The 24,356-nt window shown below is 38.4% G+C and overlaps 1 protein-coding gene across 1 annotated transcript in view; it reads left to right on the top strand.

Annotated features, from left to right (window-relative positions):
* The window catches only part of DSE (dermatan sulfate epimerase), a 31,344-nt gene extending 16,545 nt beyond the window's left edge, over positions 1-14,799 (top strand). Inside the window, exons 2-6 of the mRNA XM_087718617.1 lie at positions 56-524; positions 4,085-4,338; positions 6,215-6,454; positions 9,070-9,277; positions 12,618-14,799. Coding sequence (XP_087574743.1) covers positions 109-524; positions 4,085-4,338; positions 6,215-6,454; positions 9,070-9,277; positions 12,618-14,370 — 2,871 coding nt within the window. The 5' untranslated portion in view covers positions 56-108 and the 3' untranslated portion in view covers positions 14,371-14,799. The remainder of the gene's footprint in view (positions 1-55; positions 525-4,084; positions 4,339-6,214; positions 6,455-9,069; positions 9,278-12,617) is intronic.
* Positions 14,800-24,356: the final 9,557 nt, after the last annotated feature.

Here is a 24,356-nt window from a genome sequence, read left to right as displayed (position 1 = left end):
AAATGTCAGCCATTATTCCATTGACCTCACTTTTCATTCTTATTTTGCCATCTAGGCTCCTTCAAAAATGATTTGGCTGCCTTCAAGACCTGGAGCTCTAATGCCACAATGAGGACTCACACACGGGGGGCTCCCAGTGTGTTTTTCATACATGTGGTTTGCTTTGCACTAATCTGCAGCACTGACAACAACCCAAGCACTGTTGTTCCATTTGTCAATGCCAACTACGACAACTACCCAATGCTCTACTTCTCTAGACGAGAGATACAGGATCTCCGATATAAGGCAGGCACTACACATCAACACATTGCAGCTCGGTTGGTTGAAGCTGTGCAAATCATGCTGTCAAACTCTTTGGAGTATCTTCCTCCCTGGGATCCCAAAGACTTCAGTGCTCGGTGGAATGAAATATATGGCAACAATTTGGGTGCCCTGGCAATGTTCTGCCTACTTTATCCAGACAACGTGGAAGCCATTGACATGGCCAAAGACTACATGGAAAGAATGGCGGCTCAGCCTAGTTGGTAGATTTTTATCTTGTTTTTATTGCAAAACATAACTATACAGTGCATATTTGGAATATATTAAGAGGAGTAAAGGAGTCTAAAATGCTTTGGTTTCTTTTCATAACTATGTTTTTAGGGAATACCTATTTTTAAAACTTATATCTAAAATAAGCATTATCATTTTTATTTTTTTTATTAACAAACATGTAAAATACACACACACAAAACTTTTAAGATGAGCGGTATCGATTGATAATTGCTATTATAAAGAACAGGAAGCTCCTGTTCGTATTGTATTGTGTAAATGTTGTGTACGTCTAAGTTTTGTGTAAGCATTATCATTTTTAGTGTATTGCAGTATACATGTCATAAGCTAGCATTTGAAAGTCCATTCTGAATTTAGAAACTTCAGTTTGGAGGTCCAAAACAGAATATTGACTTTTCTCCAGTTTAGGAAGATGCTTGTAAGCAATGGTGAAATTCAAAATTTCTGTGTGGTTTGAAAGGCATCTTTGTTTTACTTTACTTTATCAAAACAGAATAATCTTGATAAAGCATCTAAGTACTTTAAATGATGCTGGCTCTTGGACTACAGCTTGAAATCTTCATTTGTGCTCAGATAACTTGTACCTTAAATGTATCTTTTTTCAGTTAATCGCATGACCTATTTTTCTTCTAAATGCTTATCTGTAATCTCTTTTGGGATGTAGTAGCTCAGTGGCTAAGATGCTGAGTTTGTCGATCAGAAAGGTCGGGAGTTCAGCAGTTCAAATCCCTAGTGCCGTGTAACAGTGAGCTCCTGTTACTTGTCCCAGCTTCTGCCAACCAAGCAGTTTGAAAGCATGTAAAAATGCGAGTAGAAAAATAGGAACCACCTTTGGTGGGAAGGTAACGGTGTTCCATGCGCCTTCAGCATTTAGTCATGCCAGGAACATGACCACAGAGACATCTTTGGACAGCGCTGGCTCTTCAGCTTTGAAACGGAGATGAGCACTGCCCCCTAGAGTTGAGAATGACTAGCAAATATGTGCGAGGGGAACCTTTATCTTAATCTCTTTTGAAACAGAGGTAACACTATTAATTTAATTTAATTATCACTGTAATTTTATTGTTATATATTGTCAGTTAAATTTATTTCTTTAGAGATTTTTTTATTCCAATTAGTTTTATAAATAACTCTGATACTCCTTTCCCCATCCTGTTTTCCCCACAGCAACAAACCTGTAAGGGGGCTTGGGTTGAGAGAGAGTGACTGGTCCAAAGTTTCCCATCTGGTTTTCATGCCTATGGCAGGATTAAAACTCAGTCTCCTGATTTCTAGCCTAGATCAAAATGACTCTCTCAGTGTATTGTACTATAATTCCCTGATCAGACTCTACAGTTCTTAGAAGACATTCAACATATTGGATGAAAATAATTGTCATCATAGACAATTCCATGAACAGTTTATAAATTATAGTAAAATACAGTATGGATTATGTTCTGTAGCTAAAACTCTATAAATGCTTGGCATATGCTAAAATATATCTTCAGGTTTCTGGCAAGTAATGTTATATCAATGTGTTTCAGGCAAAGATAGTCTTGAATCCGGGCCACAGGGGCTACTGTTAGTGTTTAATTAATTGATGATCTAACCAACAGGTTTCTAAAATTCTACTTTGCCAAAATAATTCACAAATTCAATAAGAATGTTAATTAAAATCAAAATAAAGGCAAAGGTTTCCCCCGTCCAATCATGTCTGACTCTAGAGCGCGATGCTCATCTCCACTTCTTAGCCAAGGGAGCATCATTGTCTGTAAACATTTCTGTAGTCATGTGGCCAGTATGACTGTATGGCAAGGCGCAACAAACACTGTTGCCCTCCCACCGAAATGGAATCTATTTATCTAGTCACATTTTCATACTTTGAACTGCTAGGTGAGCTGGAGCTGGGGTGCGAATAAAAATTCATCCCATTGTGCAGTACTTGGGTTTTGAAACTGGGCTGTCGACTTTCCAGCCAACAAGTCCAGTGTCTTAACCACTGAGCCATCATATCCTTCTCAAAATCAAAATATGCAGCTGTAAACTTGATTATTACAATGTGTGGTGAAGATGAAGCTATCGAGATCATTTAAAAGCTACCAGTCCTTGTGGAAGTGTTTGCTCTGCATCTCCATCTTCATTCCATGGGAGAAGCCCTCTAAGCAGCTTAAGACTTTGAGAGGATTCTGTACTTCAACATTACAACCATCAGTTTTGAAGAGGTTCTCCCGTTGCTTGGTAAAACTGCCTGTCCAAATAATCGCTGAACCTTATTTGGGGTCATCAGGAAATGTTTTGTCCCAAATATGAAGAGATCTATTATTTTTAATGTGCAAAAGATAATGTGATCCTACATTGGAATCATCAGTACTTCAATACTTTTTATGAAAGTGCAAGCTTTAATAATAGTATTGTGAATAATATTGTCATAATAATATTGTCTACCACTTTTGAGTGATATTCTGTAGAGAAAAACCACATGATACAAATATCTGGGGGCTATGTGACAGCAAAATATAAATGTTGGATTATTTATTATAGCTTCTCCTCTTGCAAAAAATCCTCAGTAGGATGTTATACTGAGGATGTTATACTCGTAATACTAAAACATTTTAAAAAGAATCTAGAACCAAAATATCAGTAACATTTGTATTGCTTTTATGTAAGATCAATGGTGTGGAAACCAAGCAAGACTATAGGTCATACTATAGGCTGAATAAAAAAGCAGAACTAAAAAGATAATATTAGATACTAAAATATTAACTGAAATATTGTTCTGCGAATAAGAAATTAACCATGTAATCACTGTTTCAGTTGATATCATATGAACTCTGCAAAGATTGAAGACTAACCTTCCCTGGTTGCTTGGCCTCACATGATGGAGGAAATGTGATGTCAGATACCATCTCATATGTTAAAAGGGAAAACATATTGATTTTTTAATACAAGCAAATCAAGAAGTTTGTCTTCTTGATTCTCTGGATAACAACAACAATTTGATTCAGAAAGGGTTATTTTAGAGCAAATATGACTGATGAATTTTCAAACTAGTTTTTAATGAATTAAAAACCAGAATGAACTACTATACATTGTTTGAAATTGCAATGTTGATCTCAGAGGAGAAACTAGGTTTACAAACTCTTGAATTAAATCTAAATTCGTGGTTTTGTACAGACAGAAAAAACCCACAATTTTAATGATGTAGTTTCTTTATCTCAAAAAAAAATATTTGTGTGATACCTGGGAGGCTTACAAATGATACCCATCTTTTCTGTTGTGGGAGGCAGGGTTCAGGTTATTTCCTACACATTTCTAAATTACATTACATTAATCTGTATGCAATTTTTATATGCCATGGGTCTTCAGCCCCAAGCAATGAAAAAACTGAAAGTAGGGAAAGATGAATGTATGAGTGGAAATCTGCATGCTCAGTATCAGCTGTTTGATGCCATTCTCAGTTTTCTGTTTTAAAGTCTGAAAAGTTTAAATAGTAATGTTTCTACATCATGCCATCTATAAGCTGTGTAGAAGTGACGCCTTTCCTCTTTTACAGGTTAGTGAAGGATGCTCCATGGGATGAGGTTCCCCTTGCTCACTCTTTGGTTGGATTTGCCACTGCTTATGACTTTTTATATAACTACCTTAGCAAGTCCCAGCAGGAAAAATTTCTGGAAGTAATTGCCAATGCCTCAGGATATATGTATGAAGCCTCATATAGGCGTGGATGGGGTTTCCAATACCTACATAACCATCAGCCTACCAACTGTTTGGCCTTGCTGGTAGGAAGCCTGGTTCTAATGAATCAAGGTAGGTCTTGAACAATGAACAACTCTTTTTTAAAGCATGTGAGTTCCTAAGACCAAATGAAGTCTCTGGAAGCTCCAGGTATGACCCTAGAATTCCTGCAAAAATTGCAAATGAAATGTGGTTTTTAATGCATCAGAAGTGGAAAATTGTTTAAAGTGTGGGATAGGTGCATGTCTACTGTTTTAAATTTTAAAGCAAAATTAATTTTAGAATCATATACATTCAATTCAGCTTTTTTTTATTGTGTGCCTGCTCTTGTACTGGACTTATTTAATTTTTATAGTGCAGTATTTTATACTCTTCTTAAAGGTCTGATATGGTCCTTGGACTAAAAAAGGTGTCCATATCGAAACTAGATGAACATACATTTTTAACTCTCAAAATCATTAATCTCTGATTCTCAGAATGTGGTTGAATTCAATCTGTTTATAGTAGAGGTACTTGGGTATATATATATTCTGTATTCTTCATACAGCGCCTTAAGATAATGGGAATGATAGCATAAAGCATCCATCTAGTCCAGGAGTGTCAAACTCGATTTCATTGAGGGCTGTATCATGGTTGTGTTTGGGGCGGCGTGGCAAGGGGGCATGGCCAGCATGACATCACTTGTGTCGGGGGATGCCTGTGGCGGTCCAAGCACAGTCCCAGCGAAAACGGGCTCCCTAGCTCCATTTTTGGCTGGGATGTCTTCCTGCAACCCTCTGCCAGAGAAAACTGAGGCCGGGAGAGCCGCACGCAGCCCTCGTGAGCTCCATTTTCACTGGCAGAGGCACTGCAGGGTAGTCCTTCACTATTTCCAGGGTGGCTCCACAGTCCAGATCTAAGCACCCCATGGGCCGGATCCAGCCCCGGGCCTTGAGTTTGATACCCCTGATCTAGCCCAACATCTAGTCCCACAACCAGTCAGTTGCTTCTGTAAAAGACACAGAAAGATGATGAAGCCTCCAGCCCTTCTTAGTTTGTCCCACGGAATTGATACTCATTGAGTTACTGTCTCCAACATGGAGATTTCTTGTAGCCTAACATGCAAATAAATTCTGAACAATTTATTCTCTAGTAATTAAGATTATTTTCTCTTAAGGGTATTCACCCAGTGACCATTGTGTTATGAAGAGAGGAAAAGTACAAGCTTTATTCCTTCAACAAACTTACTGCCTAGAGTTAGATGATAGATAGATAGATAGATAGATAGATAGATAGATAGATAGATAGATAGATAGATAGATAGATAGATAGATGATAGATAGATAGATAGATAGATAGATAGATAGATAGATAGATAGATAGATAGATAGATAGATAGATGATAGATAGAGAATGAATTTCACTGTCCACAGATTTCAGGTATTTTAAGTGAAAGAGAAAGGTTTCTTGTGCCCTTTTCTACATACTGTGCATAATTTTATAAATGTTTTCTCATTTTTTCTTTTTCTAAATAAATATCTCTACTCCTTAAAGTTTTATTTCTTATCTAAATGTTTCCTAGATTTTTACTAAATGAAAAATTTAGAAATCAAATTTAGACATGGTAAATATTTTTATATTTTTATGTACTATATCTTTTAATTTCCTTCTCTAATATTTCCAAGCATTATTAAGTCTGCTCTTTCCACTGCAACCCTTTTGATTTTTTTTAAAAACTTTACCATGAGTACATTTTTCCTTTTTTTTTTTTTGGTTTATTATTACCAGTAATTGATAAGACATAAATCCCTTGATAAAGACAAAGCAAGTCTATGAATAGATCCAGTTTAAAAGCTCCGTACAAAACCACATGTAGACAAGCCCCATTTCAATCCCAAGTAACTTGCAAATATTTCACACTTTGAAAGGTCATATTACTAATATAACATTGTTCATCTTTTTCGTACAGGTTATCTTCAGGAAGCATACCTTTGGACTAAGCAAGTCCTAACAATCATGGAGAAATCTATAGTTCTACTACATGAAGTGACAGATGGCTCCTTGTATGAAGGTGTAGCTTATGGCAGCTATACCACCAGATCTCTTTTTCAGTACATATTTCTTGTCCAAAGGCATTTTGATATTAACCACTTTAAACATCCCTGGCTTAAGCAACATTTTGCTTTTATGTATAGAACAGTTCTACCAGGCAAGTGACACAAACTATCCTATAATCAATTATTATGGTAATCCTTAGGAAAAAAGCCCAACTGCTAGTGGTTACCGTATTTTTCAGCGTATAAGACAACGTTTATTCCCTCAAAAAGAGTCTGAAAATCTGGGTACGTCTTATACACTGAATACAGCATTATTTTGCCTCTAGAAATCCCGCCCCCTTCACCAAAATGGCCATGAATAGCTTGTAGGAGGCTTTCAGAGACCTCCTGGGGGATGGGGAGGACAGAAATGAGCAAAGAAATGGGCCATTTTTTGCTCAATTTTGCCCCCCCCCCAGCCCCCAGGAGCATTCTATAAGCTTCCTAAAGGCTATCCATGCCTTTTGGGGGGGGCAAAAAAGGGCCCGTTTTCACGAAAACAGGCGGGTTTTGCTCATTTCCCCCCCCCCCCCGAGCACTCTATAAGTCCTTTTTAAAAGGGGGGGGAGCATTTTGGGAGGTTTGCAGAGGGCAAAACCTTTTTTTTAAATTTGCCTCTTCAAAACCTTGGTGCGTCTTATACTCCGGTGCTTCGTATACTCCCCCCCCAAAAAAGGTATATATCACAACAGACTGTTTTACATATAGCAATAGCATTTAGACTTGCAGTACTCCACAATGCTTTACAGCGCTCTCTAAGTGGTTTACAGAATCAGCGTATTGCCCCTAACTATCTGAGTCCTCATTTTACAAACCTTGAAAGGATGGAAGATCAACCTTGAGCCAATCAGGATCGAACTGCTAGCAGTCTGCAGAATTAGTCTGCAATACTATATGTCATCCTCAATCTTGGGTCCTATACAAGAGGCCTGGAAATTTAAATGAATGAATGAATCTTTGTATAATCTTTGTATAAAAAGATTCATTGATTTGATATCTTAATCATGACATCTGTCAACTTACGGCGGAAATCTGAATAGTTAAATTCACTAATAGAATACAAATCTTATCTATATAAACTAGTAGGTAGTCATCAGGAATGCATCAAATTTGATGCAGATTTCTTAAAATTTCAGCATAATACAGCAGTTAACTGTACTTATCAATATGAAACCTGATGCATTTCCTCATGCATCTAGGGCAGTGGTGTCAAACTTAATCACATTCCAGGCCACATCAGGAGTTTGTCCTTCGGGGGGTTGGGGAGGCATGGCTGATCAGTGTGGGTGGGGTAGCTGGTCCCAGGACAGCAAGGGCTGGTCCCTCACCATCTCCAGGACAGCCATATGGGCCAACTCTGTAGCTTATTGCAGGCTGGATCCAGTCCACAGGCTGAATGTTTGATACATCTGCTCTAAATAATGCATTCTCCGCTGCACAAAAGTTCTCAAACAAACAGAACAGCCTTGCTATTTTCAAGTTTAGATTACCTCATAATGTTAATTTAACAGAGAAAAAAATTAAGAAAAAATTTCATACTTTCAAAAATTGATGAACTGTAAAACCTTCCAAATTATATATAAGGCATAGCCAATATGTCAATTTCAAATTGTCTCATAAGAACCATTTTTGAGTAGAGAAAACTTGTCATTATCATGGGGAAAAAGATACACCTCATAGTGTGAATTAATATCTTATAAATTAACGTATCATTAACTAATAAATGAAGTTTCTAGACTGAAAAATGAGAGATAATTTTTCCCAAATGAAGGAGAAATGTAGAGAGAAACATTTAATATGATATAACTTAGCTGTATTCAATATTAATTTTAAATAATAATGGGAGGGGAATCCTAGTGGACAACCATTTAAATACGAGCTAGCAGTGTGCAGCAGCTGCCAAAAAAGCCAACACGATTCTAGGTTGCATAAACAGAGGGATAGAATCAAGATGCCCTGAAGTGTTAATACCACTTTATAATGCCCTAGTAAGGCCACACTTGGAATACTGCATTCAGTTTCGGTCGCCACGATGTAAAAACGATGTGGAGACTGTACAAAGAGTGCAGAGAAGAGCAACAAGGAAAATTAGGATGCTGGAGGCCAATGTCCCCTCTAAGCTGCGCGCCTGCGCGGCTGCGCACATAACAAGAAAACACCGCGCAGAAGTTTCAAAACTGCAGCGCAGTGTTTCTTTAAATGTGACTGAAAATATCCCCCCTCCTTCCCTTCTCTCTCTGCACCTTTCTCCTCCATCTGGTGATTGGTGAAATCAAGGAAGACTCTGCCCAGACTCTTGTCCGAAGTGGTGTAGGGTTTCCTGCCTAGGCAGAGGGTTGGACTAGAAGACCTCTAAGGGATGTTCCAACTATTCTATTCTATTCTATTCTATTCTATTCTATTCTATTCTATTCTAATACAGTTTTAAAAAGATTATCAATTTAAGTGAGGCATTAAATAGATTTTAATATGCTACAAAGAATTCTCGAGACATTCTGTGTGTAAATCTGATCATATTAATGTTTCATAGTCTGAAATTTAAGAATCAGACATTTTAGAGGAAAAATGCTATTAAAGCTATTAGAACCTTACAAATAGATAAATATTATTAATATTATATGTAATATTGTAAATAATTGGGAACTCTTTCTACTTTCTATCACTTAAATATGTAATATTAAGTAAAGTGTTTACTTTCATATATGTTTGTTTTAATTTTTCCTGTTAGGATTCCAAAGAACTGTTGCTATTGCAGATTCTAACTACAACTGGTTTTATGGTCCGGAAAGCCAGTTGGTTTTCCTAGATAAATTTGTTATGCGCAATGGCAGTGGAAACTGGTTGGCTGATCAGATTCGAAGGAACAGAATACTTGAAGGCCCAGGGACACCTTCCAAAGGACAGCGTTGGTGCACACTTCACACAGAATTTCTCTGGTATGAAATAAGTAAATCATTAATCAATGGGCTACAAAGATGGTGGAGAAGAGAAAAGGCAGGCATAGAAATAAGTTTTGATACACTTGTCAGGAATGTATAGAATCTGTTCCATTCTTTCTCAGCTGTACATTCCCAAGAAAACATCAGGTTAAATAAGTACTTCTACTGAAGAAAATCAATACATGTTCTGTGCATGTATTCTGCGCATAAGAAGAGTTCTGGAAGAGTTAGCAACAGCATGAGTGATAATTGTATATAGCCTGAAATAGTGTCATCTGAGTAGAACAGGAACTGAATTGGCCTTTGTGAACTAAGTTATATCTGTGTATATAAAAATGGCTGTGTGTATATATATATGTGTGTATGGTCCAGCATACTCTGGAATGCTTCAAGCAATCTCAACCAAACTTGGTACACAAATGATTTACTCTCTGGAAACAAATACTGTGGGGTAAGAGACACCCCTAACACCCCTCGGGGTGTGTGTTCTGTTAAGATACAGCCTATTGTGCCTTAAAATGGCTTCTACTGTACTGCCATAAAATGGCTTCTACCGTACAGCGCAGTGGAGTTTCCATGTTAACGGTTTCGCAGTACTCCACAAGGGAGCTCCCTCTGGTAAGGGGGAAAATACAACATTAGAAATTATGTTTGGTCCAGACATATTCAACAAAAATCAGGGCTTTTTCTGTCTAATACAGGATTAGGATAAATAAATACCCAGGCAACACCAGCTTATCAGCTACTATATATAAAAGATCATGGCAATTGTCTTTCGAGAAGTTAGCCCAACAGCTCTAGTGTGGCATTACTTTGATTCATCATTTGATTATGGAAAGTGGGCAAATGTCAGATGGACATTTTTATGCAATAGATGAGTTAGAGCTTTCCAAATATGTGCCATGAAATTATATTCTCTATCAGAAATGAGAAGATAGTTCCAGAAACAGATAAGTCATGTTGGAGGTGGATGAGCAGGGAATGAAATGAGTCTTACAGAAACAGCTAGTTACAGAGGCATGCAGACTCTTGAAACAAGAGTTGTTGGTTGGTTAGCACAGGTTATGTATTCTTCCATTTTGCTTGCTTTGCATGTGTTGGATGGGATGATCCTGTGAATGGATGTTGCTTGCGAATGGTTAATGCCTTGTTGGTAAATTATTTGTTTGGCCAATAATGGGTCAGCTCTATTTTATCTCTGTGTTGGTTGCTTCTTGTTTGATAACTGCTTGATGGCATTGTTTGGTGATGATTTTTATTTTGGGATTGTTGAAATATAGTTTGGCTTTCATTATTTGGTTGGTAAGGAGGCTGTAGTTGTTCTAGGTCTTGGTTGATTGCTTGTGATTTGTGGTATGATGTGCTCATAATTTTAATAGAATTGACTTGATACATCTCTTGATCACTATGTAGGCTTCTAAGAATTCCCTTTCGTGAGAATTTTTCGCGATTATCCTATTTAGATTAGGAAACCATATTGAGTCTTTTCACAGCCTGATTCTCAAGGATACATGTATATCTTGCTAATCTTTTGTCTGTTTTGGCCTATGCGGCAACACTTGCATTTTATTTTGTAAGATTACTCCTGTTTTGTCTTCCTTTGGTATTGCGGCCTTGAATTTGCTTAGGATGCTTTGTAGAGACTTTGTTTATTTGCATACTTCAGAAATGTTCAAATAGCTGGAACTACCTTTTAACATACTCCAAAATGCCTTTGATGTAGGGAGCATTAATCTTTTTATGATGCTTGGGCTTTTATCTAGCAGTGTAGCAAGTTACAGAAAGTAGAAATCATAACATTTTTTTAAAAATACAGTGGATACACATGCAGTTTGAAATAGCCATTCTGTTTTGCAAGATGTCCTTCAATGAAAGCTGGTATGTATCTTTTACTTAGTAACCAGACAAGTCTCTGTAACTAAAAATTGTCCAACTGAGATTGAGAGGCACTCTGAGCAATTGAGGATCACAGATAATATTTCAATATTTATTATAAAGTAAGAAACATAACTGTTCCTGCTTTGCTATAAATACATATAACTGCAAAATTCCTTTCAGTCAATATGGATTGCTTTAATCATTTTTAAATTATTATTCAGAGTATGACAATTAAAAAGTAAATTCAATTGTATTCAACAGGATTTATGGCTTGGCAGGAGTTTTAGAGTAGGAAGCTTTAGTGTGCAATCCTCTTGCAAATATACTTAGAAGTAAATCCAACTAAGCGTAGAAGAAGCTTACTTGAAAGCAAATATGGAAGTGTTAGTTATTTTAATAGGGAGGTTTGCCATGTGTCCACTTAAGCCCTGATTTAAACAAGCCCTGATTAGTTAAGAGGATTGGTGGCAGGTTTAAAGGACTCATTATGTTCTATTTCCATGCCACTTAGGCATCTTTTGAGCCCAATATTTTGCATAGTCAGGGTTTTTTTGCATAGTGGGTTTTTTCACAGCATAGATTCAGGTTGAAGGTTTGGTGAATATGTGTGTGTGTGTATACGCGGGTGTAACTATCATCTATCTATCTTCCATTGATAATAAAACTTTTTTTAAAATGATGAATAACATTTGTTTTAGTACATCTTGCTACCTGTTCACCTCACCTAATTTCCCACCTGGGTGTTCTTATGACTATACAAACATTCATCTTTTTCTCAAGCTATTTAACAGGCAACAAAGGAAATACTCTAATAGAGTATTGAACTTTAAGCTATTTCCCCATTACACTGTATATCTGGCCCAGTTCAACCCAATGCAATGTCCTCTAAGTATGTGGAATTCCCATTATTTTCATCCAGAACAATATGATATTTTCATCATATCAGATAAAGGAAAGTTGTTTGAAACAAAACACCAATCTTGAAAATGTGCCAAAAAAATTTCTTACCAAACAAAAATATATTCCCAAGTTTTATACTTGGGAAGGCAGAAGGATTGCTAATGGACAAGTGCAAACATCATTTAAACCAGACAGATATTTGAAAGCCAGGAATGGAGCATATTTTTTCTAAATAAGTTTGCATTCCAAGTTTTCCAAATTCAGCTTACTCTTTTTGAGATGTGCTTTTTCCAGAAATTCTGAACCATGTTAAAGAACAAATTCCTAAAATGTGAGCTAATATATTGTTTATACAAAGCAAAAAACAAAAAATTTAGCATAATCTTCTTCATTAAAGACTATTGCAGGGTGGAATATTGTTCCATATTAACACTTCCAAATGCTTTTACAAAGTAAAAAAAGTTGATAGTAGTAATGTGGTTTCTTTTAATGTTTTTATTATTTCTATCCTGTCTTGAAATTCACTGATCAACAACTCATTCTCTTTATGTTTTGAAAGGTATGATTCAAGCCTGGGATTTGTCCCTCCACCAGATTATGGTATTCCCAAACTTCATTATTTCGAGGATTGGGGAGTTGTAACGTATGGAAGTGCTCTGCCAGCCGAAATCAACAGCCCCTTTCTCTCCTTCAAATCAGGAAAGCTGGGAGGACGTGCAATCTATGACATGGTTCACCAGAACAAGTACAAAGAATGGATCAAAGGTTGGAGGAACTTCAATGCTGGGCATGAGCATCCAGATCAGAACTCATTTACTTTTGCCCCCAATGGTGTACCTTTCATAACAGAAGCTCTGTATGGACCAAAATACACGTTTTTAAATAATGTGCTTATGTTTTCTCCAGCTGTATCAAAGAGTTGTTTTTATCCCTGGGAAGGACAAGTTACTGAAGATTGCTCATCAAAGTGGTTGAAATATAAACACGATCTGGCTGCAGATTGCCAAGGGAAAGTAATTGCTGCTATAGAAAAAAATGAGATCATCTTTATCAGAGGAGAAGGAGTAGGTGCCTACCACCCTAAACTAAAGTTAAAAAGTGTACAGAGAAACCTATTACTTCTTCATCCCCAGCTTCTCTTGCTAGTGGATCAAATATGTCTTCAAGATGACAGTCCTGCCAAAGTAGCAGCTAGTTTCTTCCACAATGTTGATGTGCCTTTTGAAGACACAGTTATTGATAATGTCCACGGAGCCTTCATTCGGCAACAGGATGGGATCTACAAGATGTACTGGATGGATGATACTGGATATAGTCAAAAAGCTACCATTGCATCAAGAATGTATCCCAGAGGTTATCCTTACAACGGGACAAACTACGTGAATGTCACTACTCATCTGCATAGCCCAATCACTAGAGTTGTATACCTCTTCATTGGACCCTCCATAGACGTCCAGAGTTTCAGCGTCCATGGGAATGCTCAGCAGCTGGATATTTTTGTCACCACCAGTGAGCATGCTTATGCCATCTATCTGTGGGCTGATGACAATAAAAGCCACTCTGCCTTTGCACAGGTTATTGCAGACCACCAAAAAGTTGTGTTTGAGCGAGCTTCTGCAATTAGGAACTCCCCAGTTTTGGCAGTAAAAGACAATATTGAGATAGTAGAGAAAAACCTTCAGCATTTCAAGCCTGTGTTCCAGCTATTAGAGAAGCAGATCCTTTCACGTGTGCGGAACACAGATAGCTTCAGAAAGACAGCTGAACGCCTACTACGCTTTTCAGATAAAAGGCAGACAGAAGAAGTCATTGATAGAATATTTGCAATTTCTCAGCAGCAACAAGGCAGAGCAAAAAAGAACAAAAAAGTGGCTAAAGGCTACAAATTTGTAGATGCCGGCCCGGATATATTTGCACAAATCGAAGTCAATGAAAGAAAAATTCGGCAAAAAGCACAAAGCTTAGCCCAAAAAGAATTGCCTGTGGATGAAGAAGAAGAAATGAAAGATCTTGTGGATTTTGGAGATATTACATACGCGAAAGAGAGAAACAGTGTGCCAATCAAAGTTCATCCTGGTCTGTCCCAAATATTTTCCACTGCTCGAAGCAGTGCTCCTTTGGTGTCAGCATCTTACACACGTCTTTTCCTCATTTTGAATATTGTCATTTTCTTTGTTATGCTAGCAATGCAACTCACCTGGTTCCAGAAAGCCAAGAGCTTACATGGGCAAAGATGCCTTTATGCAATCTTGTTAATCGACAGCTGTATATTACTCTGGCTATATTCTTCTTGTTCCCAATCACAATGCTAGCCAAAAAAAAAAAGACTATTTGCTATTTGACCATTCTATGGTTAGGTATGTTTATGCAAAGGTGCAGAATATATTTTCTTTTCTGAATGTATTCCAGGAAATATCTATGGAATAATTGTTCTCTTTTAATCAGAGAAGATGAAATTAATGGGCATTGAGACATTTGACACATTTCTCAGATTACCACCAACATACGGGTCAAGTCTGTTCTATAAATGAATGTCATGTGCTTTTATTCTGAATTCAATATGTGCATTTAATTTTCTGCTCCAAAAGCAATTCTCCTTGTCACTGAGTTGAGTTATTATTTTTAACCGTATGCAACTGGGATGGTTTAATCAAAATCTACTGGTTGTTATCGTATGGATAATCCTCAGATAATAGTCCTCAGTGATATAGATTCCTTTTCACTGTTTTGCCTGTTTTAAAGTACTGTGCTATTACAATTAGCATTTTTTTTAAAAAAAACGTGGATACCATTTCTTCCTAGTTAGTCTTCATACCTATCATATTTTTCAGACTATAAGACCAGAGTATAAGACGCACCAAGATTTTGAAGAGGTAAATTTAAAAAAAAAAGGTTTTTCTCTCCCTGGCCCCCAGGAGCACACTGCAGGCCTCTCAAATCCTCTGCATGCCCCATTTTTTGTGAAAAGGGTGCATGCAGAGAGTTTGAGAGGCCTGCAAAGTTCTCCTGGGAGCTAGAAAGAGCAAAAACAAGCAAAAGACATTATGTTTTTTGCAAAAATGGGCCTGTTTTTTTTTTTTTTTTTTGCAAAAAGTGGAGATTCAGAGGGTTTGGGAGATCCATACAGTGCTCCTGGGGGCTGGGGAGGGCAAAAAATGGCCAATTTTTTGCAAAGAACAGGATGTGCAGAGAGTTTACAAGGCTTGCAGAGTGCTCCTGGGGCTTTGGGGGAGAAAGCAGACCCATTTTTCTGAAAAACGGGCTATTTTCACTCATTTTTGTCCTCCCCAGCCTCCAGGAGTACTCTACAGGCCTCCCAAACCCTCTGCATACTTCATTTTTTGCAAAAAGGGCCCTGTTTTCACTGGTATTTGCCCTCCCAACCCCCAGGAGCACTTTTCAAGCCTCCCAAACCCTTGTGTGTCCATTTTTGCAAAAAACGGGATGCTTGGGGTGGAGTTTCATGAGGCCAAAAATGCTGTATTCACTGTATAAGACACACCCAGATTTTCACCCGCTTTTTTGGGGGGGAGGTGCATCATATACTCTGAAAAATACGGTATTTGTTTTGCTTCCACCCTAGTTAATTGTGAGGATCCTCTTTCAAATGTGACCTGTCATGAGATAGAAAAACAGTCTGGGCTAAGAGCTGTATCTAACTTTAAATGAATCCTTGTTCCATAGATATTCTCCTTGTATTCAACCTCTTTTCCCATTGATCTAAGGAAACAATTAGGGCTAAAGCATAGCATATTATCATTTTTTGAGTCCAGGATCCAAACGGTATGGGCATACATGTTATAAAGTTACAAAGTATTCCATAATCTAATGTCGCAGACAGTAATGGTATTTTTATGAAACAGTCAAACAAATCAGCTCCTCATAATTTTTTATAACTTATCAAATACTCAGTGATCAATGTATATTAATGTGTCAGTCAGTTTACTTGACAAACTATGCAGAATATAAAATTGTTAAGGTTCTAGAAAGTAGAAGACCACTGAGGATGGAAGAACCTACATCTGGTAGTCATTGATATTGGTATATTAGAAGGTTGCATTTAATGCGTAAGATGATATTATTCGTTGCAGTGCTTCTCTATAAAAATTGGAGCCTTTTCTTGGGTAGCATATTGGAAGTAATTGATAAATGAAGACTTTGACCCTGCTAGATTTGAGTATCAGGCCCATAGGTACTAGATGTTGTTCAAACAAGGAATGCTTTCAACAACCAAAAACTTTGTTTTAAAGAAAATAATGTTTATCCCAAATGTCTTTTGCTAAATAAATAATGTCAGTTATGCATATACTTCGATATTGATTATTACTGCTCTTGTATAGAAGATACAAATTCCTCTTTCTTTACATATGAACCTTACAGAATTTGTTGCTCAGGAGTAACTTTACAGCCTTAACATTTATTAAATGTCTCATGGATATGTAAAAGTATCCGGGCACATTCCCAATTCCAAAAAGCAAATGAAATATCAAGACCCAAGAATGAGATGTGGTGTTATTTCTAAGTTGTTTCTTTTTAGTTGTTCACCTATAAGAGAGAATCCTGCCTGACTAAAGTAACTATCTACATAACTATAGACATACTCTGTGAACTGTTGGTGGGGGGCATCAGAAGCCACTTCCTTTCCAAGTTCTGCGTCTTTGCCCTCTGAGAAACAGTCCCTCCCTTCTTGGATTCCAGACTACATTCCATCCCACATAATGAACTGTAGCATTCTATCAACACACTCCAATCTGTGCCTTCCATAACCTACAGTAGCAGTTGTGACATAATAGCTCTAGAAAGTATGTCTGAGTGGCTGATTTCAGATGATTGTTGTTGTTGATTGTGAAGTCATATCCGACCCATCACAACCCCATGGACAACATTCCTCCAGGCCTTCCTGTCTTCTACCATCCCCCGGAATCCATTTAAGCTCACGCCTACTACTTTGGTGACTCCATCCACCCATCTCATTCTCTGTCGTCCCTTTCTTCTTTTGCCCTCAATTTTTCCAAGTATTAGGCTCTTCTCCAATAAGTTCTTCCTTCTCATTAGGTGATATATAATAATAAATATGCAAGTTAGAGAAAGTAGTTCATAAATGAGTACATACTGGGGTCATTTCCTGCAGAAATGGATGTAGTGTGTGAAATTGCACCCAAAATAGAAATTAGAAATGCGATTTAAATAGATTTTCATACACATTAAAAAAAAATCCAAGCTTATGTGAAAATAAGACAAAACAAACTCGATTTCTTTTTAAAAAAGAGAAAACCATAGTGCAATAGGTGGCTTCATCTCCATCCCTATTTTTAAGAAATGCCTAGTTCACACAATACAAATAATGGTGGTTGGGGGTGGGATAGGAAATTTGGCATATAATGGCCTCACACATTGCAGGTTTTGCAATTACAATTAGGCACGAGGAAATGAATACATAAACATTCCCACCGTTGGTTCTGTAAAATGCAAGTGCCAAATAGCAAATTCATCCTTTCTCTGGACTTAGAATATGCTTGCCGGTTAAAATTAAATTCAAAACAGAACAGATTCTCTAGATCAGTGTTTTTCAACTTTTTTTGTGCAAAGGCACACTTTTTTCACGAAAAAAATCACGAGGCACACCACCATTAGAAAATGTTAAAAAAATTTAACTCTGTGCCTATATTGACTATATATAAAGTAATTTTCCCACGGCACACCTTACACTATGTCACGGCACACTAGTGTGCCGCGGCACAGTGGTTGAAAAACACTGCTCTAGATCATTAATAGGAAAAGGAAAAAAAATCCTGTTCCATCTGCCTAAAAGAGATATTTTTTAAAGCAATGAAGGTCAGTCAAAGTTTAAGTATTCCAGTGTGGTACACTCTGAATATTAGATGTTCCACTGTTTTTAAAGAACAAATTAATTTGCTGAGCTACAGACTTCAAAACTGCAGCTGTGTTTGGGTAACATTTATCTACATATTGGGTGAGAAGGTTTGTTCCAAGTCGGGTTAATTGTCTTCCTTTTTTAAAAATGACTAAAGTCTACAAAATTTTAAACTTCTTGTTCTATTTGAACAGAACCTGACTTGCCATATTTTTCAGAGTATAAGATGCACTGGCGTATAAGTCATACATTAGATTTTGGGGAGGAAAATAGGGGGAAAAGATCTGCCTACCAGGTATTCATCTGGCTGGCGTCCTTAGTCTGGTCAGATTTAGCACATACGTTTGTTGGTTTTGAACGTGTGCGCACGCTTTTTATCCCTGGTTGGGGATTAAAAAAACAGTTTCTAAAGCACAGCTAATCGTTAGAGAGGAGCAATGAGAAAAGCAGGCAAAGCACTGAAGATCACTCATTAGCACCTCATTAGGACTGAAAAAAAAAGCTTCGAAAAAGCTACATTCAGAATATAAGACGCACCAAATTTTCAGCCTCTTAGGGACGGGGAAGTGCGTTTTATACTCTGAAAAATATGGTATATTTCTTTCTGAAATTTGCATCGATTATGTAAGAGCCTGTAACATATGTTGAATAAGCCACATCTTGAAATTTAATATTTACATTAAAAAAAATCTGTATTTTTTATTCCTTTCCAAATTTTTAAAATTCCATTGTTGCTCATCACATTTTTTCCACTGCCATTATATTTATAAAACTTTACTGATGAACCATGATGACATATCAGAATATAAGATGCATTTTCTTCTTCTTTTCAATCATGTCTGATTCTTGGAGACCAACTGGACAAGTGCCTGCAGTTTTCTTGGCAAGGTTTTTCAGAAGTGGTTTGCCATTGTCTCCTTCCTAGAGCTGAAAGGGAGGGAACTGTCCAACCCCCCCCCCAGCTGACTTTGCAACTATGGCAGGATTAGAACTCATGGTCTCCTGGTTTCTAGCTTGTAGCCGTAACTACCACTCTAATACAAAGGATTTTAAAGATTAATATGTAATTGAGACCAGATGTCTTTCTTTTGGACAAAGTCGTGGAACTTTGTTTTTGTATGTGATGACTGCAGCAAGATTATAGTATGTACAAAGATGAAAAGATTCTGTGCTACTACCATGGAGGAATATGGTGGGTGAAAATGATAGAACTTGCTAAGATGGTCAACTTGATAGAAAAAAACCACAAGATCTATGTTTGCAGTCCCTAAGGGACTGCCAAACCCTTAGGGTCTTTCTGGTAAAACAAAAAGATAAACATGATTTATGGTTTTAGACAGTATAGAAAAATTACTTTGTAACCATGCAGTGTTTGGTAAATTCATAATTGTACTTACTGTTTTAAAGAAGATCAGAAATACTTGTATCTTTTTTCTTTCTTTTTTTGATTTTTTCTTTCTTTTTCTTTCTTGCAGTTTAACCATCTCTGTCTTTCATGCCTTTCTTTTTCTTTCTTACTTTATATTAATTTGTATTAGTATATGTGTGCTTGCGTGTTATATATAATGTAGACTGGCACTAATATTAAAATGAAAATGGAGAAATCCAGGCCTTTATGGCTCAAAAGAGCCATCTGGTGGATATAATTGCAAAAGTAGTTTGCTTTTTTAAAAAAATCACTTTTATATGCACTTTTATATGCTTCAGCAAATCGTGTTAATAAAGAATAATCAGAATTTACTAACAACAACTATCACACATATTGGAACAGGAAAGTGTCCTCAATTTTAAGATCTGATGACATATTTGGAATTTTGAAAACTCAAGAATTTTGTGGGCACTTTTGCAAAATGGCCTCTGGGAGTTTACACATTTTCAAAATGACTGCCATCAGGGACATGAGTCCAAATTTATGTTCTGCGGGGCCTATCTGCCATTCTTTATCCCTGTATTGTAATAAATTGTTTAGAAATCTACAAATAAAGTATTAGGCTGGAGGCACTCATCACTTTTATCTTCTGAGAAAAGTTGTGGGGCTATTTGCAACCCAGACAAGTCATTGGAAATGAAGATGATGTTGCAGGCAACCTATATCAGCGAGCTATAGATATATCACAGTTGCTGTATCAGACCAGTGGCATAGAAATTTAATAAATAAATAATAAAATATATAAATTATGAGAATCAAACAATCCATGTTTTGTCAATTACTTCCCTCCTGCAGATGCCCATTACTGCTTGCAAATGATAATTTGCCCCTCAAAGAGACCTTGAAGCAAACTCTTGTCCCTAGATTGTTATGCTGTTGAACCAGGACAGGGTCAGCTGCATATATCATCTGAGCACAACATAATCAAACCTTGATGCTTTCAGTCTTTTAGTCCGTCCTATCCATTTTGTCTGATGTTTTACTAATATGACTCAGCTCTTACTAATTCTCATTCTAGCATATGGCCAGGTGTTAGGGAGCGTTACTGAATCTTGACATCTCTTTTTCCATGGTAATGTGGTGAACCATAAAAGGGAAATGTAAACAGTTTAGTTAAAACAATCTACAAGCAGTTGAACAATAACTGCATAATCTGAAACTACAGTACATGATCAGAAACGTGACAAAAGGCATCCCTGAAGAAAGTACAGTGAAGATACAGTAGATATTTAGGTCTGAAGACTATATTCAAGTGATATGCTCAATAATTGGTGGGATGTTACCTGTCAAGAATTGATGTCACTGGGAAGAAGCAGAAAAGCTTGGAGGATTGAACATGGGATGGATCACACAGGAACAATGTAAACCTGGTGCTCTAAAGGTCTGAGTTGCTGCTCCTACTTTCTCTTGGCTCATAAGTTGATCTTTCCTTGCTTGCCTAGAGCCTTTTTATATTTGTGATCATTATCCACAATAGCATCCAGCTGCTTTATGTTGGGGCTGGTAGAACTGATCCAACAGATGTTGTCCACCTTTACAAAGTCGAGGTTTAATAAACTGAGTGTCAGCCTTTGTTTTGCTGCTTGCTTTCGGCTGCCATTGAAACAGGGAGGGGGGCATGGTATTTGGGGGGGAAGTATCAGTACAGGAGTGACTGTTAAAAGGAAGTTGTTCTCACCATCTACTGCACATGCTGCAGATAGAGGATTTGCCGCCAAGGCCAACTATCCGGCATACCAACCTGATGATGCTTTTTGAAGATGTGCGGATTGGACTATGGGATGGGGTTACCAGGGGGAGGGGGTTGGGTCACATATTGATATCCATTATTACGCGCGCTTTTGCCTTAGATCTTGCTTTCCTTAGCTGCTATCTACTCATGACCATTAAATTATTCTTAATTTTGCAAAATGGAGTTGAGTGGTTTCTTTCTTGGTTACTGAGGGAGGCCGCCTTGACATTAAGCAGGATCTTAGTTTCACGCTCATCCTTGAGCTAACACCTTCCGAGGGGAGTGCAACAAAATCCCAAACCCCTGAAGAATGTCCCATCAAGGCAGCGACCAGGAGAAAGATATGGGAGCGGCTGCGTCCTTGTGCCCTTTGGAAATGGAGCTAATGGCCGGACTACACTTGGAAGAACGATCCGTTCACCCCAGATGAACATTGGCAGTGGGGCAGAAGTATGACCCCGAGGAAACTCCGGCTGGAGTTACCACAAGGAGACAGAGATGACCAGCAGCTGCTTGGCAGGAAGCAGGTGAGGAGAACCTTATGATGTTCCAGGCTATGAAACTCTTTGAAGAGGCTTGGGAGAGGCGGCGCTTCCATGAGAGTGGTCCTGAAAGAGAAGCAGATCTCCCAGAAACAGAGGAGAGATCTGCAGAGGTCCTGTTCTGCCTGAGAGGAGCCGGGGGGGGGAGAAGGTGGAACTGATCAGGATGACCCAGTCCTGACGCCAGCAGCACCAGCAGCCAGAAACATCCCAAGAGGGGGAGGGGGCCCCTGCAGACGCTGGATGGCTAAAGTTCCCCCAGTGGGTGTGACGTTTGGGGGAGTATAGAATTACATGCAATAGTTCAGAGACAATCTACCAACTGAGGAGGCCAAGGTAAGAATAATGGCATTGGAAAATAAGGCAACTGCTTGGATGGTGGCCCTGCATAATGCTGACTCCCCCCTACTGAGAGACTATAATAGATTTATGGCCACCCTGAGAAAACGCTTTGATGATCCGCTCACGGAGCGAAAAGCAAGAACTAAATTTAAAACCCTTACCCAGGGGAAAAGGCCAATTGTTGAATATATACAAGAATTTTGTGAATTGTCTGTGTACATGCGGGGTTGGTCTGAAGAAGCTTTGATGGATGGATTTATGGATGGGTTAAACAAAGACTTATACCAGAACTATGTAAACAGGGGGGTCCTTCGCAGATTGCAGCCTTGGTATGAATTGGCTGCGGATGTGGAGATTGATTTAGCCCGAGACAATTACCGTGAAGAACCTGAATGCTGTGTGTATACAAAATGTCTACTCCCTACATTTAATGAAGGATATGTTGGCCCAATTGGGTAAAGGAAAGATTTTCACAAAATTGGACCTAAGAGAAGCCTATTACAGAGTCAGAATTAAAGAGGGAGATGAATGGAAAACTGCTTTCAACTGCCCATTTGGTTGTTTTCAATTCCGAGTACTCCCATTTGCCCTACAGGGGGCACCAGCTGTTTTCATGCAACTGATAAATAAAGTTTTGCATGAGCACCTGCACAAGGGTGTGATGGTCTATCTCACATCCTTATTTACATGGAAACACATGAAGAACATGTGAAATTGGTGTGTTCAGTGCTCAAAAAACTCCAAGCAGTGGAACTGTATGCCAAACTGTCTAAATGTGAATTTAGGGGAAAATTGATTATCTTGGGTATTGCATCTCCCATGATGGCATAGAGATGGACCCAGCAAAGGTCCAAGCTGTCATTGAATGGGCACCCCCCCACACACCCGCAAACAATTACAAAGTTTTTTGGGATTTGTGAATTTTTATCGTCAATTTATTCCCTCATTCACCAGCATTGCCCTATCCATTACGAACCTCCCAAAGTCTAAAGGGGAGACCAAACCCAAACCAGGGAAGCCATTAAATTGGACTATAGAATGTCAAGCCGCGTTCGAAAAACTGAAGTGACTCTTTGCTGCTGAACCAGTTTTAAAACACCCAGACATGGATTCACCATTTATCGTCCAAGCTGATGCTAGTGATGTAGCAGTGGGAGCAGTGTTACTACAAACGAACACTGATGGGAACCTGCAGCCTTGCGCTTATACCTCTCGAAAACTGAGACCGAAAGACAATGGGCTATATGTGAAAAGGAGGCTTTTGCTGTCAGGTGGGCTTTGATGACCTGGCGACATTTCCTGGAGGGGGCTAAACTCCCTTTTGAAGTATGGACTGATAACAAGAATTTGGAGGCATTGGAAACCCCTCGAAAGCTATCTTCTAAACAGATGAGGTGGGCGCAACATTTCAATCGGTTCAATTTCACCCTGAAGTACATCCCGGGAGGGAGGAACTTTATGGTGGATGCTTTATCCAGACTCCTACAATACAATAGCTCAAAGCTTAGCATGGTTCACCCAGTTGTCCCGACGAAGAGTCTTGCTGCTCCGATGGTTACCAGAAGCCAAAGCAACTCTAATTTCAAGGTCACAAAGGACCTCATCTGCAAATTCAAGGAAGGCCTTGAGTCCGATGACTGGTTTAAACAACAGTCAAATGAATGTACCATGAAAGATAGTCTAGCTTGGATAGGGGCTAAAGTGTATGTTCCTGCTAGCATGAGGACTTTTCTTCTATAGCGGGCCCATGATTCGTGAATGGCAGGCTATTTTGGGTTTGTGAAGATTCTACATCTCATTAAAAGACAATTTTGGTGGCCTTCATTGAAAAAAGACATTGAGTCCTATGTGGCCAGTTGCCACATATGTGCTGCTGTGAAGCGCCCAGCAGGAAAACCCCAGGGCCTGTTCCAAGGTGCTAAGCTCTGCTCACCATCCTCAAACTAACGGGGCTTGTGAATGGACTAATTCTGTTTTGGAACAGTACCTCCGGTGTTTCATTAATTATCAGCAGGATAATTGGGCTGAGTTATTACCACATGCTGAAGTGGCCTACAACAACTCTATGCACAGCAGCACCGGTTTCACCCCTTTTAGAATAGTGTTTAGCCATGATTTTGTACCTATTCCAGAACTGCCCCAGGAAAAACCACAAGTTTTGTCCCTCTCTGAGTGGAGTGACCAGCTCTGGCGAATCTGGCCTTTGACCCACAAGGCGTTGGATGCTGCTCATTGAGCACACAAGAAACAGGCCTTCAAGAAGAGAACGAAACAAAGAGAGTACAAAGTTGGAGATCGTGTGTTTTTGTCTACCAAGTTTCTCCAAACCACCCAAAAGTCTAAGAAAATGAGTCAGTCTGTTTTCTATTGTGAAGATT

This window comes from Thamnophis sirtalis, unplaced genomic scaffold (assembly GCF_051295495.1).
Source record: "Thamnophis sirtalis isolate CommonGarterSnake01/CBP01778 unplaced genomic scaffold, rThaSir2_p1.2 scaffold_6, whole genome shotgun sequence".
NCBI lineage: Eukaryota > Metazoa > Chordata > Lepidosauria > Squamata > Natricidae > Thamnophis > Thamnophis sirtalis.
The sequence above is the reverse complement of the archived record's forward strand: the minus strand, read 5'-3'. Positions and strand labels throughout refer to the sequence as shown.